Here is a 21280-nt window from a genome sequence, read left to right as displayed (position 1 = left end):
TTCAGAGTGATCTTTCTTGATGTACCCTCCAAGAGGGCGGGGTCTCCTCCTGTTCTCTGCACGCCTGTGTCTCATTGTAGGTGCTCAGTTAACATTTGAATGAAGGAAGGAATTTATTCGAAATGCACAGATACCAAGTATCTACCTGCTTTCAAAAAATCCTTCAGCAACTTTTCATCATCTCTGGGAAAAGTAGCATATAAGACCTGCCATGATCTGGCACCATCTTCGTCTCTTGCCACTCTCTACCTGACATTTTCTGCTCTGACAACACTGAACTACTCGCAGATACACATATGTGAAATTTGTGTGTTTCTGACTTGGCCTGTTCATGAGACCTGCTTTTGTCTGCAAAGCTTGTCTTCCCTCAACCTTGTTAAATAATATTACCCTTGAAGATTCTGCTTAGACAGCACCTCTTCCAGAAAGCCTCCTCTGAAACCTTCCCAGTGCCTTCCAACCTGGGCTGGGTTAGGTGTTCCTTCTCTGTTCCTGTCACCTTCTAACTATGCCATGTGTACTTACTACATTTTACTACAATGATCTGTTGATGTGTCTATCTCATTTCTCTGTGATTTCATACAAGTCTGCATCTTTGTATCCTCAGCACCTACACAGTGCCTAGATTTTAATAAACTTTTGTGGAAAGAATGGAATATATCTGAATGATTGCAGGAGACTATTCCTCTGACATTTTGATCCAGAGATGTACTGGCCACCTTGCAGTATAGAGAGACAGTGATACCCCCAAAATGTTTTAAAAGGTCTTGAGTATCATATTTTGGCATTGCAGATATGAAATTATTATTATTCTTCGTTTCTTGCTTTTATATTTCAGCATTTAACTGATTGCCTAAGGAATTAATCTAACAATGATAGCTGCTGTTAATAACTCAGTTTCTAAGTGAAGACATTTATAAGTATATTTTTATATTTTTAAGTGTATTATAAATGAATAATTATTGTGTTGGCCTCATATGTTTATTGGCTAGCTAGAAACATTTCTTGTTGCTGTTTCGGTTAATAACAAATGACTGATGAAGGAAATCATGCTCCACAATAGAGAAAAATTTCAGTGTATGAAAAAGAACTTAAAGGAAAATAAAAAACTTTTCACTTAAGGATAAATTTCTATATCTCTAGTTCCATACTGTTGGATATTACGGCCGAAAGGTGTATGGGGACCGTGGGGAAGGGAGAGGAGTAAGAAGGTGGTGGGTTGGACCCTATCTGGGAGAAAGGACTAACTTGGTCACAGGGGTCAGCCCTCGTCAGAGAGTCTGGAAGTTCAACATACAAGCCTTAGTCTGTCTGCGTTGCTGATAAAAGGTGGGTCCTGAGTGGGGTGATGAGTGGGGAGGTGGGTAGGATTTTCTGGAGAGTGGCCATACTCAGCTGAGGCTAAGTTAAGCTTCAGCACTTTACCCTCTGTGCTCCTTTAGCCCTTTTTGCATCCCTCTGTTGGGGAGCATGGAGCATGATAATGAAATCACTCATTTACTTCCGTCTTCTCCCTGAAGTTATGAAACCTCGTGGGCACAGATTTTGCTTCTTTTCATCCTTGTGTTCCCGGTATCTAATTCACATTAAGCACTCAGTGAGTGTTTACAGAGTGAACACGTAGAGGGCAGGGAGGTGGGCATGTGAGCGTTGCTCGGGCTGGGTGAGGGAGCGGGTAGGATGGTATGATGGTCTCGCTGGGATTTTAGCTCAGCAAAGGGATTTATCTAATTTGAACCTGCTTTCCAGCCTCAGAGGGAGCTGGGTGAAGGCAAAGTGACTGCATCTAGTGAGAGTGGCTAGTAAGGTCTAGGCAGGTTTTAGAGACCTCAGGATAGGGTTCAAAGTCCTAGTGCAATGGGCAGCCTGAAACTTGGTGGACATGTGGATGGCAGGTCTTCAACCAGGTGTCCATGGGCAGTAAGAATCCCTTCAGACCGAAGCACTGGCAGAGAGGGGGCTCTTTCTAGTCTTCTGCCAGGACCAGGCCTGCAAACCTCAGCGCTTACTGCTGGATAGAGTTAGGGACGGCGAGGATGCTTCTATTCAGGAAATGAGCATACTGTGTCCTTGTGTCTGTGTTTCTTCATTTGAGCTGGTCTTAGCCATATTATCCCCACTGTCACTTTGTGGTGACAATAAATTTAATTTTCAGAAAGTGACCTAAATGGACAGATTAGCCACTCGGCAGACTGAGTTGCTTCCAGGGTACAGCTGCTCTTTTAAAGATAGTCATGGTATTATGTGGATCCTCGAGTGCATTTTTTTTTCTTTTTTTTTTTTTGAGTGCATTTTTTTATGATAGGCTGTGAGAATTTTTTAGCTTGTTTGGAAAATATCTTTTCTCCCAAAGAGCTATGACTTGGCTTAGTGAAAACTTCAAGGTCGATCTTTACTGGTGTTTTTTGTTGCGAAGGTGAAGCTTTATCTACAGGTCGCCTGGGATTCAAATCTTGCTTCTCTTCCTTACTAACTGTGTAGCCTTGGCAAGTTACTTAACCTTTCAGAGCTTTGTAAGATGGGTTGTTTGAAGATTACTGCTAATGCCTGCACGGTTCCTAGTACTGGGGCTGGCGCGTGGTGGGGACTCACTCGGTGGCAGCTCCCATCATTACCTTTGTCAGGAAAGCACACAGACACTTTCTAACAAAGAGGAAGTGAGCAAGTCTCTGAAATTTGTTCTCGTGCTGGTTTTGCCGAGAAAGGATGATAGATGGCTGGGTGTTTGCTATTAGCACTGCACACCCAACTACAAGATGCAGCTTGCTAAACAGATAGGAGATATCTACTTTTCATGTTTTGGGGTGTTTTGTTTTGTTTTTTTGCACCTTTGGTAACAGTACACAGTTGCTGAGCTAGATGCTCCATTTTCAAGAACATTGCAAAAGCCACTAAATGAGATCATTTTCCATGCAAGAATATTGAAAGCTGATTATAGCTTCAGGGCATTTTTTTCATTCTTGCAGAAGCCATCCTTTTCAATTATTTCAGCATCACCATACATAATAGAGAGCGACACAGAGGTGCTGGGTGATTTCACTGTATCACACACCATTTGCTTTTGGAGAGGCCTTTTAAGGGGTGATGCAGTGAGATTTAAGGCATTAAATCTCTTTTGTTTATTGGAAAATATGCTTTTTTTAATCTACCTTCCTTTAGGAAGTCTTTAAAATTGACAGATTATGAATAAGTAGATACAAAATTATTACATCTCTTTGCAGCTACTCTGAGTTGCAGATAAATTCTGTAATATTTAAAAAATTCTTGGTAGGAAGAAAGGATCCTGGACTTTTTAATTTAGGGTGCTACTATGTGTTTTAATTCCTGCTGCTATTGGCCCAAGTATTATGTGAAGAAGTAAGTATATTAAGCAGAGAGTATTTTTATCTTTGAAAATGATGTTTTATTGCTACAGGTCTTTTTTAGTAAATGGTAAAAGTGTCCTTAAGGTTGACCAAAATCTTAAGGTATATTTTCTCACATTTGAATATAACTCTTAGTTTTTCCATATGCCTGTAGCCCTAACACTACAAATGGTAAAAATGTAATGAATGTGTGCAAGAGAGACTTTCTGATTCTTCTTGCCGTGGGCAGAATTAGTTAATGATATTCATTCAGATGCAGGATGGTACAAATGGGGCATATTAAGAGGCTTAAATTAGGTCAAATTGAATAATTGAATTTATTCCTTTACTTAAAAACAGCTTAATCAGCTCAGAGTGCTGAACTCTAAAAAAAGTTTAATTAAATATTAATAGAGAGTTTATGTTTTCAACTTTATCTTCATTTACAATGATTATATGTTATTTTCCTCCTTTGTTACCTTTTATAGATAGTCGGAGGTGAAGTTCGGCCCTTCTCACTTGATGAAGAATTTGATTATGACGCTGTGATGCTAACCCCCAAGTTCACTCCTGCAGAGGTAGATACCATCAAAGAGCTATGCAAGCAAAAGAGAAAGAGCACAGACTTAGAGAAACCCCGGGACTGATCCACCAAGACATCTTCGTGTTTATTTTTATTTTGTTCTTATTCGAGCAACATTAGAATAAAATACATACCTACTAGAATCCCTTTTGTGGAAATTTGTGTGTGCGTTGATTTATCAGAGTTATTTGTCAGTAGGGAGATGAAACTTTATAGGGTTTTATGAGACTCTACCCTTACAGAGTTCTCTTCTGTCACATGGCTGCATCCATGGCTGGTCGGGGGAGATGGAGGTGGCAAATGGGGACAGGAAGCAGTGCCTACAGAAGGGTCCATCTGATGAGAGTGCGGAAACTAGGTAATGTGGGGTATTGTAACAAAGACTGGAAATTTCATCCCACCTCCTTGGGGAGGAAGGGCAATTGAACATGCAAAACACAAAGAACTGACTATGTGACAGGTCATGGTCTCAGGTGTCCAGAGATAGTGGTATGAATGTGAGTGCTGAGAGGTTGGGCGTCTAGGATTGATTGGGAAAAGACTTTACTGAGAAAGAAAGCATCTGAGAATTGATTATATGTCATATATTAAATTCTTGCACTTTGTTATTGCTGTTCAGCCATGTGTGAGGAAAGTTACAAAGTACAAGGAATGATCTCTATTTCCAGAAGTTTACAGTATCATTTGAGAAGGCAAGGCACGGATAGAGAAGACAACTAGAGAATGTAGAAACTATTAGGAAGTGCTAATTGTGTAAAATAGCCACGAATGCTTTAAAGGGAGGAGAAAAAGTGGTGAAGGCACAGACGAAGGGGAAATAGTGTGTATGAAGTAACTTTTATCACTGAAGGAATCAGTAACATCAAATGTACTTAGTCTTTTTTTTCTTTGACTGTATATATTTTATTTCTATTTTTTCTTTTCCATTATGGTTTATTAGAGGATATTGAATATAGTTCCCTGTGCTATATAGTAGGACCTTGCTTATCCATTCTGTATATCAGGGGTCCCCAACCCCCGGGCCATGGACCAGTATCCATCTGTGGCCTGTTAGGATCCGGGCCGCACAGCAGGAAGTGAACAGTGGGCAGGTGAGCAAACAAAGCTTCATCTGTATTTACAGCCGCTCCCCATCGCTCGCATTATCGCCTGAGCTCTGCCTCCTGTCAGATCAGCGGCGGCATTAGATTCTCATAGGAGCGTGAACCCTACTGTGAACTGCACACACGAGGGGTCTAGGTTGTGAGCTCCTTATGAGAATCTAATGCCTGATGATCTGGGGTGGAGCTGAGGCGGTGATGCCAGCACTGGGGAGCGGCTGCAAATACAGATTATCATTAGCGGAGAGGTTTGACTGCACAGAGACCATAATAAATCAATTGCTTGCAGACTCATATTAAAGCCCTATCAAGTGAGCAGAAGTGAAAACGAGCTCAGGGCTCCCACTGGTTCTGCATTATGGTGAGTTGTATAATTATTTCATTATATATTACAATGTAATAATAGCAGAAATAAAGTGCACAATAAATGTAATGTGCTTGAATCATCCCAAAACCATCCCCTCCCATCCTAGTCTGTGGAAAAATTGTCTTCCACGAAACTGGTCCCTGGTGCCAAAAATGTTGGGGACTGCTGCTGTATATAATAGTTTGCATCTGCTAATCCCAAACTCCCCATCCATTCCTCCCCTGCCCCCCCCCAACACCCTGCCAACCACAAGTCTGTTGTCTATGTCTGAGTCTGTTTCTGTTTCCTAGATAAGTTCATTGGTGTCATATATTAGATTCCACATATAAGTGATATCATATGGTTATTTGTCTTTCTCTTTCTGACTTGGTTCACTTCGTATGATAATCTCTAGGTCCATCCATTGTTGCTGCAGATGACATTACTTCATTCTTTTTTATGGCTGAGTAGTATTCCATTATATATATATATATATATATATATATATATATATATATATATATATACACCACATCTTCTTTATCTGTTCATCTGTTGATAGACATTTAGGCTGTTTCCATATCTTGGCTATTGTCAATGGTACTGCTGTGAACGTTGCGATGCATGTATCCTTTTGAATTATAATTTTGTCTAGATATATGCCCAGGAGTGGGATTTCAGGATCATATGGCAACTCTATTTTTTGTTTTTTGAGGAACCACCATACTGTTTTCCATACCAGCTGCACCAATTTCAAATGTACTTAGTCTTAATTAGTTTTTATACAGGCCTGTGCTTGTGTGTGTGTATATATTCATAAAAACTGCCATTTATATTCCTTACAAAAAACGCTCTTGATTTAATATTGCTGTAGTCAGGTGGTTTCCACATCTATTTTTCTTTGTCTAGTCAAAAGACTCACAAAACATCATTTATATGCCAAGCCTATGCTAGGCAATGGGGAGGATACAAGTAAATTAGACATGGTCTGACATAGTGGGGAAGACAAATGTATAAACAAATAATTATGGTAGAGCTGCCTATGCTAGGCAATGGGGAGGATACAAGTAAATTAGACATGGTCTGACATAGTGGGGAAGACAAATGTATAAACAAATAATTATGGTAGAGTTGCACTGTCCAACATCATAGCCACTAGCCACTAGTGTGACTGAGGAACTGATTTTTAAATGTTAATTTTATTTTCATTTAAAATATAAAGTTGATATTTGATGCACTTATTATAAAACTCTCAAGCCCATTTGGAGCAACTTGGGTATGTGAATCTGCTTTTTCAGTTGTAAATTTTATGACATCTAAATACAGATCATTTATTTTTGATGACAACTTAGTGTCTAAAATATGCTATAAATGTAAAATGCACATGGGATTTCAAAGAATTAATATGAAAAATTATAGACTCTTGTTTTTGTATTGATTACATTTGAAATGATAATATTTTGGGTCTATATGGTTAAATAAAATATATTATTAAAAATTACCAATTTCTTTTTACCTTTTTAATGAGGCTACTAGAACATTTAAAATTACACATGTGGCTTGTGTATTTTTATTTGACAGCACTGCAGTAGAGTGTAATCAGTTTTGTAAGCGTAATGTGTACTAAGAGGTACTGGGCAAAGCAAGTTGGAGTTATTGAATTATGCCTTGGAGAGCTGGAGAATCGTCAAAGAGGAGGTGACATTTGAGGCTGGCCAGGAAGAATCAGTAGGACTTTTTGATTGGAGGCTATTAGAATAGTTTGTGTGGGAGATAAGAGCCAGAATTAAGGCAGTGTAAGTGGATGTGGAAGGTATGGATTTGATTAGAGATTTGGATGTAGAACTAGCAAGGATTTTTGATTGATGCAATGAGGGGACAAGGGAGCAACTGTGAGGTTAAAACAAGATTTTAGCATGCAATCTATACACACATGCTGACTTGAGGAGACAACTGCATTGTGACATAATTGTTCATAAGACCAGAGGATCTCTTTTGACTCAATATATATATACATAGCATTTTGGTATTTTAGATGAAGAAAGACTTCACCATTTTTAAGGCATCCCAATTCTATGTACTTAAATAGTTTTATAATAGAAGAAACAAAACTAAGTATTCAAAAAGAATTACACTTTGGCGGAGTATTCCATTAACTAGGCAGGGTAGATGGCAGGTGAACGTTACTGTAGAGTATTCTATCTGTAGAGTTGGTGTATTATTGGCTTCATTCCTTTTGGAAATTTTTAAAAATTAATTTATTTATTTTTGGGTGCATTGGGTCTTCGTTGCGGTGTGCAGGCTTCTCATTGCGGTGGCTTCTTTTGTGGAGCACAGGCTTTAGGTGTGTGGGCTTCAGTAGTTGTGGCATGTGTGCTCAGTAGCTGTGGCTCGTGGGCTCTAGAGCGTAGGCTCTATAGTTGTGCACAGGCTTAGTTGCTCCGTGGCATGTGGGATGTTCCCGGACCAGGGCTGGAACCCGTGTCCCCTGCATTGGCAGGCAGATTCTTCACCACTGCGCCACCAGGGAAGTCCCCCGCTTTGGAAATTTTTGATTCCTACATTATTTGGGGCAATTGTGCATTACAGCAAAAGTGACACTGGAAAATGGGTCCCTTAAGGCCTTTGAATGAAATAGTTTTGTCTCAACCGTACCATTACTCTTCCCCTAACTAGCAAATACTCCTCTATGACTTTCAGCTTTATGGGTCCCTTGAATCGATGTGAATGGTTTATTTTACATTGGCTGGCAAACGCTAACCAAGTACCTTTAGAAGAAGCCTGAGCTTGTATTCATAGATAATGCTTACCCGGATTAGGTAGTGGCATTGAGGATAAGAAAGAGTAGAAGATAAGGAGAAGCTCCTGCATGTATACACCAAAATGGGAGGGAAGAAAAAAAGAGTATCTTGAAATAAGGTAGCAGTTACAACATGAACAAACTTGAATGGAGAAAATTTCACTCCAAGCCTGCAGTACCAGCCCTAGCTTGTTCACTGTGGTGGCACACCAAGCAATCTTATTCCTTCAGCATCCATCTTATGGGGAGTTTTGCACAAGAAGGAGAAGAAATACTTAGACCTGATATTGAACTTCCTTGATTCCTTCATCAAGAAATTTCTTTTCCCTTGAATGAGATAGAGCTGTATCCTCATTTAAAAGAATAAATTTTCCTTATGTGCTAGGTAATTGTGTGGATGAATTAAAATATGAAAAAGACACAAAAAATTTTCATTTCCTTGGCTTGTTTCTTGGAGGTTGAAGGTACCTGAGTACAATAGCGTGGGAAATGACATGAAAGAGACAATCTTAGAATTTCCTAGAAAAATATTTCTCCATATGTGGAAGAGAAATCGATACTTTTCACCCTGGCCTACCCAGCCCTTACACCCTATGGCCCCTACTTACCTCTCCAATCTCATCTTGTACCTTCTTCCTCATTTTTTATTATGTTCTAACAAGTTCATATTCTTTTTTGTTTTTCAAGCACTCCACCTTGTTTCCACCTTAGGACCTTTGCTCGCACTCTTCTTTCTGATTGGCCTTCCCAAGTCTTGGTGTAGCTGGGTCCTTCTCATTATTCAGGTCTCAGGTGAAACGTGTCTCCCCAGTCTCTCTCTTGATCACCCTATCTAATCCCGTTCTTACAACCTTCACTCCTTCCCGGTTTATCCCATTATCTTACCTTGTCTGTGTCTTATCTGACTCTCCCATTAGATCATAAACTGCAAGAGGGCATGGACCTCCTCTGTCTTTTTATTGCTGTGTCCCCAACACCTGAAAAGGACCTGCAATAAAGTAGGTGTTCAATAAATATTTACTGAATGAATCACACCTAAAGTATGAGCTTATTAGTTTGAAGAACCCAGAGGTCCATTTCATTGATTCAGTTTAGTTAGACATGTACTGAGCACTTTTGGTATATATTCTTACTTCTTAGAGTCATGACAATCCGGTGGGCCCATGCAAATTTGGGAAGCCTCACCTGATTGGCTTGAACTGTTCCATCCAATCTGTTCCTTCTTTTCCTTGCCGTAACTCCATGGAAAATTGAGAGACTCTTGGTTCACATGGAAACTTGACCCGCTTCTCAATTGTTCTTTTGAAACCTTGTTATGACTTCTTAGCATTAAAAACCCTATTGAGGAGCCATTCCTGTGATACAATACTGATATTGCCAACATTCTACATTAAAAAGTGTGGACTGATGACTAAAGGAAAACTGGAAAGGGAAAAAGAAAACCAAACTTCAAGAGTGAGGTAGGAAGGAGAAAAATTCCATTTTGGTAGCTGCCTGTAAAGCAGAAGCCTTTACCATTCATTCAAAAATGTTAATGTTCATAAGAGTCATCACATTTTAGAGGTGGTCTTAAAGCCTAATTCCCTCATTTTCATTACACTTTTATTTATTTTGAGTGTCATGTAAGCCACAAGAGGTTTTTAAACAGAGGAGAGACATAATCTGACTTACATTCGGGGGGAGATGGTGGAAAGGGGGTAGGGCTGTATTGTATTGGGGGAAGACTCCACTGGAGGGACGTGTGTGCCAGGTTATATTGTTCTCTCTGGAAGTTTCTATGATTTGGTTATCCCCAGTATTCTGAAAATTTACAGTGATCTGTGTTGACACATGTCTATTTTAATTTTTTGTCCTGGGCACTCAGTAGCCTTTTAGTCGGGAAAGCTACATCCTTAGTTCTGGGAAATTGTCTTGAATTATTTTTTGATGACTTGCTTCCTTCCATTTCCTCTTTTCTTTCTTTCTAGAATGTTCGCTTTTTGGATATTGAACTTCTTAGATGCTACTACAATGTTTTCGTACTCTCTTCTGTTTTCTTTCCTTTTGCTCTGTTTTCTGAGATTTTCCTCAACTTTATCTTCCACGTTTTTATTGCAAGGTGTGTATTATTTTCTTTTTTGAATTTTGTATTATTTTTAAATCTGCTAAATAGTAAAGCCAGTTCCATGAAAAGCAAACACACACCAAGAAACCACATCCAGAGTGATCAGGACAGCATGCCAGAGCTGCATCAGGGCTAGACGATTAGAACTGAGAGAGTGAAGGTAGCATCTCATCCTTGATAAGGATGAGCATGGCGCCCCTTGATGGGAAGCACTTGTGTTCATGATGCTGAATGAATGAGCCGTAAGAGATGGAGATTCCAAGAGGGACTTGGGTATTCCCAGCGTGTTGTAGAAAGCGTCGGGTGTGAACAAGTGGAGGCTAGGTAAGCTCTGGGATCCCTAACACTGAGAGAGGGAAGTGATGCATTAGGTGCTGGGTCTTTGGCTGCGTTGCCTTTGGAATGTACGAGGCATTCATGTGTTAGGCACTCCATCCTCTAAAGCAGCTCCTTTTTCTCTTCCTGATGTTCCTGTTTTTGGAACCACATTGGTTGCCAGAGGCTATTATTTTGGCCTCTGCGCTACCTTTTCGTTCCAATCTCTCCTCTGTACCCCCCTGGCCATTATTCAAGACTTCATTTTTGCTTATCTCCTCCAGGAAGCCTTCCTACTTCCAATTAGTCTCTAAATGCCTCTATTCTTTCCATCCTGGCTTGTTTTACGCATTGTTTTCATATTCATCTTAATGTTACTATCTTGTTTCAAAACTACTACTAGCTGCTCATTGCCTACTGATTATTAAAAACTCAATTTAGCATCCAAGGCTCTATTCCCTTGTACCCCCACGATACAGACAAAACTGACTACACGTGGTTCCCAAATTTGCCTCCCACCTTCACGCTTTTCTTCTTACTGTTCTTTCTTTCTGGATGGTCACCCTTCATTTCTGCCCAGTGAATTTCTCCTCATCCTTTAAGATGCACCAGGTATAATTTCATCTTCCCCAGAACCTGGATATCACTTTGTAACACTGTTGCTACTTGTCACATTCTGCCTTGTGTACATGTTCCCCCCTCACTGGAACCCACCCCCCTCACCGACTCCAAAGACAAACACCAAATCTCATTCATTCTTGCATCTTTAGGAAGCACTGTCTCTTACGTATTATGGTTCTTATCTGGCTTCATTTACTTACAAAATCCAGGAAGAGTGCCACAAAAATGGATCCCATTAAGATTTATTCATTCAACTAATGTTTATCTACTGTCTGGTTCTTTTGTTACGTTTTGTTTTTAGAAACAAATAGTTAATGTCATGATTTGTTAATCCATTGAATTTATGATAAAGAAAAGAAATGCAAAATGTCTGCACAAGCTGCACCAGAATGTTGATTTATTGAGAGAACAATCAGAAAAAGTAATTCCATCCAGTACAAAAATGAGAGGGAAAAAAAGACCCAACAATATGATTCTAATGTAAGTGAATTTTGCATGAGGGAATGTATGAAGACATTTTAGTATCAAAATAATGGCAAGTCAGTAATAAAGGTTATGGTACATGATAAATAATTATAATACTTTGCATCACTATAAAAATGTGCAGTCTTTCTAAAGAGATTTTTGTTGTTGGTTCCACTTCAGATGGTAGTAGATTATCTCCATTGTGTGCATTTAGAATATTGACATCGCTGTTAAGATTAAAAAAGTAAATCCAATAACTCTCCAAATTGTGTTAATATTGGCTATATTCTCAGAAGAAATTAGCATGAATTTTAGTTTAGGTTAAAAAGTATTTTCAAGGGATGGCTTATGTGCAAGTGGTGGTAATGGTGCATGAAGTAATTAGGGTGTTTAACAACCATGCAGAAAAAACTGCTAATTCTTTTTATTTTTACCCACAAAGATGGGAAAACCTGGAAAGTATCTGAATCACAGACATATTGGGGCATTTTGGGGAGAAAAAAACCATGATATCAGATATCTTTGCAAAAATGATTTCCTAAGTCCTTTGGGTTTAAGAAGGTCATTGTCTTGAACTTATAGAGGACTTAGCTTGAAAAATAAAGGTCAACTGATTCCTGAGGAGACTTTAGTTTCCAGAGAGCAGTTTATGCTTTTCTTTAAATGCTTTGGTTATAGTATTATCCTGTTATTGATGTATTGACTCTAATGACTTCTGATGACTTGATGTTTTTATATCTATCTCTATATATATGATATATATTTCATGTGTATATATATTTATATTATTTTGCAGTGAATCCAACTTATTTTCAAATGTGAATGAAATCCACAGTTTGGTTAGTCTGTGTTACCTTTTTGTTTTGCTAAAATTGAGTTTGCTAACTTTTCTCTGGGGAAAAAACCTGCAGCATTTGTTTCTTCAGCTCTATTCCTGTTATTGTTCTGCCCTGTGAGCTTTGCTTATAGCATCGGTTTCTGCTTCCCCCGATCCCACCGAGCATAAGTGTAACAGAGAGAGGTACATGTTGGTGGATGTTTCGTGTTTGAACAGCTGAACACCTGGCTACTGGTATGCAGGTGCCCAGAACTCTGGAGGAGGGGCTTTCAGTTAAGACAAACAAGAAGAATATGTGCAAGTTGCAGATGAGGACTTGGGTATTGGACTTGAGATGTTTCTGTGTTCAAAACAATAAGGAAATGTGAGTCCCTTACAAGTCAGGGACTGAGTAAAGGGCTGGTCAGAGTATTTCTGGAAAATTTCTTCACTTACATAATGGCTTCTGTATTTGTTGGCCTAAATGAGTCTACTATATCCTGTTTAGTTATGGTACTCAATTTTCAAGGATCACAAAGGGTTTCATACAGATGGTACCCAAAGTGATCACTTCTCATTATGGTGAAATTAAGCTCTAATATGCTATATATCAAACAAATAACCTGTCCAATGCCATCACCATAGTTTAGAATGAGAAATGAATTACATTTTGCTAAAAGTGTGCTCCCATGTTCATTTTCCCCAAATTTGACAGTCATTACATTTTAAGTAATAATTAATCAAAATAGAAAGTATTAAGAAAACACTAAGCGTCAACTGAGTGTTTACCGCATGTTCACCATCATATTAGATGAGATGTGGGAGAAGAAAAATGAATGGCTAAATACTTAGTAACATCACAGAGAGGCCAGTTTTGACACAGGAAAGAGAAGTCAGTGCAGTATCCTGGGGAGCCCAGTGGTGACCTACTACTACCCTAGCTAGACTCATTGCTTCAAATAAGTTATTGACATTCCATAGCTAAGGGGAGAAGTAAATAGACCTTACTTTCTAGAAGTTGAGCCCCGTGTTCTTTTGGGGAGAGATGGCTCATCCGGATGATGTGGCATCAGTGGCACATACCAGTATCTGTATGTATTTCCCTGCCCATCCCCCTCCCCCGTCAGACACTACACCACAGATGGCACGTGTTCATCTTGCAGTGGTGAAGGGTTGACATCAAAAGCAAAGAAACCCTTGAAACCCATCCCTCTGGGCCCCCAAGAGCAGCTTCCCCCCACCACAGCGATGAAAGCCGGAGATAAGAGGGGCATTCCCACCACTGTACTCTCGTGGGCCGCTGACGGTTAATGCAGGTGGGCGTAAGGGGCTGCCTGTCTTTTGAAGGTCGTCTGTTGAACTAGAAGGCCACCTCCCTGGGGTCAGTGCCCTGCTTTGGCCCAGGAGCTGCTCTGAGAGTAGCCAGGTGGTGAATACCTGCCCGTATTTTCAGAAGACCAGAGGTGGCTGTCAAGAACTCCTCTATCATTCGAATGCAAGGCGGTGAGCCTCTGCGATGTGTGGCCGTTGCAGGGGCCGCCTTGATTCTTGTTTTTTCAGAAGTCCAATTCGATTGCTGAGCAGCTGGCTCATCTACCTCCTCCCATCAGCTAGACGGGAGGGAGGCTGGCTCTGTTCAACTCAGGGTGAGCACAGGTACAGTGCAGAAGAAGAGGAGCAAGCGTGAAATGAGTCTGCCATTCACCAAGCAAATGTCATTTGGCTTAAACTGGACTCTGCTATTTTATCTTGACCCACAACCCAGCACAACTCATCGTAATACATTATCACATACAAGATAGTTGGCTCATTAATAATACCCCAGGAAGGAGACAGGAGTAAACAATGAAAACTCCCACACATTAGCACCATAATGTACTACAATATTTTTCCTTCTTTTCCTCAAAATCCTCCATGTAATTAAATCCCAAGTAAGTCAGCGAACAAATCCCTCAGCTTCTTTTATTGCACTTTTGTTTTTTGGAGTGAATTTGTGATTTTTCATACTAGGGAGCAACTAAGCACAAGCTCCTGGATGGCTCTGAAAGTTTTCCTACAGACAATAAATATTTATTGAGTGCTTCTGATAAGCAAGGGCACTGGCTCTCTGGAGTTGCAGCAGCAAAGACAGAATGCGTATTGCTGATAACTGCTGTGATGAATGCCAACCTGGATGAAGTGAAAGAGAGCATTTGGGTGAAAAGGGAAAACCTCGTTAAGGAGGTTACAGGTAAGCTGAGACCATAGTGGCAAGATGGGGCCAGGCTTGCAATGACCAGGACAGAGTGTGTTCCTTTTTGAGCCAATAGCTAGGACAAGACCCTAAAGTGGGAAAAGCTTGATGACCAGAGAAACATAAGGAAAGCCTGCGTGGCTGGAGTGTAATGAGAGAAAGCAAAGGTTGGTGGAGATGACTGAGGCAGGTAGGGTGGTCCTGAGATATGATACTGGAGGTTACGGTAGGGAGTTGGATTTTAATCTCTGTGCTGCAGGAAGCCATGGAGGTTTTATTTGAAGTCTTTGATGTGCTTTATATTTTAAGAGATCAACTCTGCTTGCTGGTGTTGAGATTGGGTCAGGAGAAGAAGCAAGATGACCCGCTATGTGGCTGGTTTTGCAGTCATTCAAGTGGGGGGTGATGGTGGCTTGGGTGTTAATAGCAAAGGTGGAGAGAATGGATGGATTCAGGACCTATAGTGGAGATGGGGTTGATGGGACTCAGTGAGGGATTGCATACGGGGAGGCTGAGTGGATGAGAAGACTTGAGGCTGAATACCAAGTTTATGCTTCACAGTTTTCTCTTCCAACCTCTGAGGGTTAAAGCTAGGGTAAAGAAAAACATGTTGATGGGGGCTTGAGATGTATCTGGAACTTCCAAACATAACACTATGATATAGTAGGAGGTTTCATTCTTTATGAAACATCATCTTTCTGACTTGTGATACTTCTCAAGCCAAGTGCTATTTTCCCTCTTTTCCAGTTGAAACCTGTGGATTATTTAATTACACTCTCACTTTGCAATAGCCCAGCCTCATTCTCATTCATCTCAGCATCTGAAAGAGGTTTTAAGCCCGTCATCTATATATCAGTGGTGGCCACAGCACCTAGCATAGACCTGGAAATTGCCTAATAAATGTCTGGAACTGAATTGAAAAGGGATTTAGGGCAATGCCTCTCTGTGTGGTCTGTAGTCCCACGTGGTTCTGTGAACTGTTTGTTGCAAGTCCCTGGCAAGAAAAGTCTGGAAATAAGAGCAAACATTTAGAAGCTTTTATAGCAAATTGAAATTGCTGTGACATCCAAGCCACATTTCATTTTTCCAGTAATTTACTTTTATTCTGTTTTATAAAATAGCCATCTAAGATGTACTGGAAATTATCAGACAAAAAGACGAAACTGGGTTTTCACACCCAAACAGTTTTTTTTTTTTTTTTTTTTTTTTTTTTTTTTTTGCGGTACGCGGGCCTCTCACTGTTGTGGCCTCTCCCGTTGCGGGGCACAGACTCCGGACGCGCAGGCTCAGCGGCCATGGCTCACGGGCCCAGCCGCTCCGCGGCATGTGGGATCTTCCCGGACCAGGGCACGAACCCGTGTCCCTTGCATCGGCAGGCGGACTCTCAACCACTGTGCCACCAGGGAAGCCCCATTTGGAGATATTTTAAATGAGATAACTAAGTGATAATCTCACTTAAAATAATAAAGTTGCCCATCCATAGTTCTCGAAGCTGATCCACATCAGAATCGCCTGAGGGCAGATTTGCAGATTCTGACTCATTAGGACTGGGGAGAAGTTTAGGAACCTGTATTTTTAAAAAAATAAAGATAATATTTTAGACTTAGGTAACAATTTGTGCCAGACACTGTTCTAGGAGCTTTCCCCACATTAACTCATTTAATCCTTATAAAACCCTATAAGGTGGATACAGATATTATCTCTATTTTACAAATGAGGAAATCAAGCCACGGAGTAACTTCTTAAGGTCACAGAGCCACTATTAGAAACTGATTGGGGTGTGAGGGTGGTGTCTGTCTAGAGGGTAGCACTTGGGAAAAGTGTTGCAGGTGCTGGTGGCCTTGGGGATGGCAGGTATGGAGATTGTATAGCCCAACTCTCTCACCCTCTGGGTGGTTATCCATTTCACTTGGAAAGATTGGGCCACTGACATTTTCAGAGTTATTTCCTTATGCTAAGATGATTGCATTCTTCATTTTTTCTGGGCATAGTAATATAGTTGTCCATTTAGGGCATTTTGACTTATTTCCCCCAGTAGACTCTTCTTGCCCTTCTATTTCCTATTAGCTCTCCTCTGCCCCCTGTGAAGTGCTTGTCTTTATCAGACAAATGCTTCTATCTTGAGTCTCCAAATAAAGTGAAGGAAATGGAAATAATATGTATGTCCTAGTGACACTTTATGAATGAAGAAATAGTGATTTTTAAAGATCTAGAGTTTAAATGATTAACATTAGTGTAACTAACACAGTATATTACAGATAATTTTATTTATTTTCACCTCAACTGAAGAAGAATGATGGTATTAAAGCTATGATTAATTCTATGGTGATGACTGAATTGTGGGCTACCTGAAAACAAGATGAAATTTTAAAAGGCCTTAATGTAAAGTCCTTCACTTAGATCCAGACATCCAGGGACACAAGTTTCTAGAAGTATTTCCTGGAGTCATTTCTAGAAATAAAGCTGTTTAAAAAATTAGAGCTAGCATAAATTAGCATTTACTATTTTTCGGGCACCGTTATAAGTTCTTTAAATATTTGAGCTCATTTAGTCTCTCCAACAACCCTATGGATAGGTACTATTATTACTAGAAGTTTACAGATGAGACCATTGAGGCACAGAGAGGTTGCATAACTTGCCCAAAGTTGCACAGCTGACAAGTGGCAGAGCTGGGATTCTAACCCAGGTGTCCTGGCTCCAGAGTCTGGGCTCTGAACCCCCCTTACTGGATTTTGGCTGGGATTATATCAACTCACTGTGGTAATGTCGGTAATCCGGTGCTGACCAGAATTTAAATTGTCATTTTCTGTGTCCTTCATTAATTTAAAAAAATGCGGAACAAAGGATTGTTAATAAGCGCTATGAGCTTATTATTAATTAGCATGATGTTTCAATACATGGACTCCATGGAGGTTCAGGGAAGGGTACAATAAAAAGGATCCTTAATTGTGAAGATATTGGGCAAACGTGGGTGATGACTGCTCATGGGACCATAATGTTGCCCTCTGCAATATTTCTATGTCGGAGGGGGGTTCACTGGAGGGACTCAGGAGTAAATTTAAGGGGCCATGGAAATGCGAACATAGAGATCTGGGACTGGGAGAGTTTTTACAATCCCCATTTGCAATGGAGGCATCTGTGTCTGCTGTCTCAATAAGGCTCTTACTTGACTTTCAATAGAGGGGACCAATCCTCTTTATGGAAGTGAATATTGCAGGTGAACAGTTTTGTTTTGTTTTCCCAGTGAATCCAAGACGAGCAAACATGGCCAGCAGTTTTCTCTCCATAACCCTACCTGGCCTGTTAAAATACACAGCTCCAAGCTTTACTGAAAGAACATGTTTTCATCATTTTTTTTGCCCTCTTCTGACTCTTCAAAGGAATTCTGGCCAAGAGTTCCAGGAACTCTGAATGTAGCTGCTGCAGGTCCATAACAAATTCACTAAGTGCCCCATTGTCCCCTGTAGCCTGGGCGCTCTTTTTGGTGGAAAGTGTAATCTCCTTTGAAGAGTTTTTTTCAAAACTCTGCTGAGTTATTTCGGAAAATCCAGTCTCTTAGAATCCTTATCTGAAACACCAAAAAAGATATGAAAATCAATTAACTTCACATATGAAAAAATTCTGCATATGTTTTATCTTCCTTTACATAGTTTCTTGATTATGTTTGGAAATAAATTGCCTTGATTATAAATTGGATGGAAAGGAATGTCTTTTAATTAATTTGAAACATGCTGTCATGTTGCTGATTTGTACCATAGAATGAGAAACTGAGTTGAGAGCTATAAGTCGTTCTGATAGGAGTGAGCTGCAGTTGTATTTTTATTTTATTTTTGGCTGAGTGGTGGACTTGGAGCTCTGCTTTCTTAAAGGGACAGACTGAAAAATCTGTCCTTTATTTGGAAGTCAGGCTGAGTTTTATTGGCTTTTGGTTGCCTGAGAATTTGTGAGAGCATTTTACAAACTTCTCCTGTTTTCTTTCTGTTTTTAAAAAATGATAACAAGAAATTACCAAGGTCATAAGCCGAGACACTGGCAACTACAAAGAAGAACTTTGAATGACGGAGCTGGACAGAGCAATTATGTAACAATCTCTTATGGCTAAACTTTATTAAGGGTATTATCTCATTTAATTGTAACTCACTTTAAGCTGCGGAAACTTCTCAGAGAGGTTAAATAACTTAACCAAGGTCACTCTGTTAGTTCACAGTTCAGCCAGATCTGTTTGATTTCAAATCTATGCTCTTAATTGTTCAGGTCTTGGGATCTTAGGAATCTGGGGGCTTCTTGTATGATTAGTGGTCAATGCTAAATTGCTAACATTAATCTTAAGTGGTGTAAATAACAAAATATACCTTGTAAGATATATATGATGGTTAGTCTATAAGTCTACCTGTGAGGTTTTTTTTTTTTTAACCTGTGAGTTTTAATGTAGGGACTTAGATACCAGATAGCCTTTTGTTTGTTTGCTCATAATTGTCTTAGTACGATGGTATTCAAATTTAGGGTTGATAAAAGATTTAATGCAATAGAAAGTATTATCGATCTTTATTATGAGGCCATTATTCATTGCTGTGGCATTCTATAAATTTAAGTAAAAGTATAGGAAGTATTTATATCTAGGATTTAAAATACATGTGTTAAAAAAAAAGAAACTGAATATACCCAGTGACCAAATCTCTGAATATTTTGCTGATAGAAATAGAATAGATAATGTACAGGGATGAATTTACACCAATGTCAAAGACACCCATTGTTTTAAAAAACATTTTGTATCCTTACTTTGGAAATCACTGGAAAAATCCTGAACCATTTTTGTTTTTTTCTTAACAGAAGCCATAGTTTTAAAAGAAGACTTACTCCATCCAAGAAAACTTTTACAGATGACAGGAGGGCCTGGAGGTATAGGTATGTTATCAAACCAGAGGTTTACTATACTTTGGGACATATTGAAAAGATGTTTAAACATCTTCCAAAACCTGTAATTGATTAATACATGAGTTACATAATCCTCATTTTTTAGATGGAGAAACCAAAGTCTATAATAGTTAATCAATCATGTTAAAGATTATCCAGAATATTCCAGAATTATCCCTCCTTCCTGATGTTAATTGCTATTTGGTTTTTCTTCAATTCAAGACAATTAAATAGCATTCAGATGGGTTTAATTCTTATATTAATTCCATGGTGCAACATTAAGATATTTTAAAAATCACAAATGTACTAATTATTCAATACAGAAAGTTTGGAGTATAAGAAAAATAACACATAGGAAATACAAAACTTCCTGCCAACCCAGAAAACCTCTCCACAAAGATAGAAGAGAAAAAAACAGTTTTATTAACTGAATGAGCATTAAACAAGAACGTGATGCACAGCCATTAATGCAGGCAATCCATTAAGAGATTACAGAAACAGAAAGAAATCTCACCATTTTGTATAGCCAAGCGGATACAACCTGTTCCATACACGTTCTCAAGATAAACGATAACTAGTACTCAAATAAGAGGACTTGATAGCACTATTTGCCACACATAGTTCGCCTTATAGTTGGGATAACCATCTGTGTCTGCTAGTTGCCTTTACCCAAAGGAAAAGTAAATTTCTCATATCTTCATGACAGGAGGTAAGTTTGCAACATGAATCCCGGAAGGTAGGCTCCTGTCCTCCCAGGAAACTGAGAGTTAGGGGCCCTATCTTTCTTTCTTTCTTTCTTTTTTAACGTCTTTATTGGAGTATAACTGCTTTACAGTGTTGTGTTAGTTTCTGCTTTATAACAAAGTGAATCAGCAATACATATACATATATCCCCATACCTCTTCCCTCTTGCGTCTCCCTCCCTCCCACCCTCCCTATCCCACCCCTCCAGGTGGTCACAAAGCACCGAGCTGATCTCCCTGTGCTAGGTGGCTGCTTCCCACCAGCTATCTATTTTATATTTGGTAGTGTATATATGTCCATGCCACTCTCTCACTTCGTCCCAGCTTACCCTTCCCCATCCCCATGTCCCCATGTCCTCAAGTCCATTCTCTACGTCTGCATCTTTATTCCTGTCCTGCCCCTAGGTTCTTCAGAACTTTTTCTTTTTTTTTAGATTCCATACATATATATGTGTTAGCATATGGTATTTGTTTTTCTCTTTCTGACTTACTTCACTCTGTGTGACAGACTCTAGGTCCATCCACCTCATTACAAATAACTCAATTTCATTTCTTTTTATGGCTGAGTAATCGTCCATTATGTATATGTGCCACATCTTCTTTATCCATTCATCTGTTGATGGACGCTTAGGTTGCTTCCATGTCCTTCCTGGCTATTGTAAATAGAGCTACAATGAACATTGTGGTACATGACTCTTTTTGAATTATGGTTTTCTCAGGGTATATCTTGCATTCCTATACACTAATGATGAAAAATCTGAAAGAAAAATTAAGGAAACACTTTCATTTACCATTGCAACAAAAAGAATAAAATACCTAGGAATAAACCTACCTAAGGAGACAAAAGACCTGTATGCAGAAAACTATAAGACACTGAAGAAAGAAATTAAAGATG

General features: G+C 39.5%; 1 protein-coding gene and 1 long non-coding RNA gene across 4 annotated transcripts in view; both read left to right on the top strand.

The window, feature by feature from the left end:
* The window catches only part of IFTAP (intraflagellar transport associated protein), a 59579-nt gene extending 55509 nt beyond the window's left edge, over positions 1 to 4070 (top strand). For all 3 annotated transcript variants that reach the window (XM_067749362.1, XM_067749365.1, XM_067749364.1), the window contains one exon: positions 3833 to 4070. In XM_067749362.1, the coding sequence (XP_067605463.1) occupies positions 3833 to 3991 (159 nt within the window). In that variant the 3' untranslated portion in view covers positions 3992 to 4070. The remainder of the gene's footprint in view (positions 1 to 3832) is intronic.
* A 15389-nt stretch (positions 4071 to 19459) lies between these two features.
* Positions 19460 to 21280, top strand: part of LOC137231249 (uncharacterized) — a 30316-nt gene continuing 28495 nt past the window's right edge. Inside the window, exon 1 of the long non-coding RNA XR_010946422.1 lies at positions 19460 to 19633. This is a non-coding gene — a long non-coding RNA (uncharacterized lncRNA). The remainder of the gene's footprint in view (positions 19634 to 21280) is intronic.

This window comes from Pseudorca crassidens, chromosome 9 (assembly GCF_039906515.1).
Source record: "Pseudorca crassidens isolate mPseCra1 chromosome 9, mPseCra1.hap1, whole genome shotgun sequence".
Classification (NCBI taxonomy): domain Eukaryota; kingdom Metazoa; phylum Chordata; class Mammalia; order Artiodactyla; family Delphinidae; genus Pseudorca; species Pseudorca crassidens.
The sequence above is the reverse complement of the archived record's forward strand: the minus strand, read 5'-3'. Positions and strand labels throughout refer to the sequence as shown.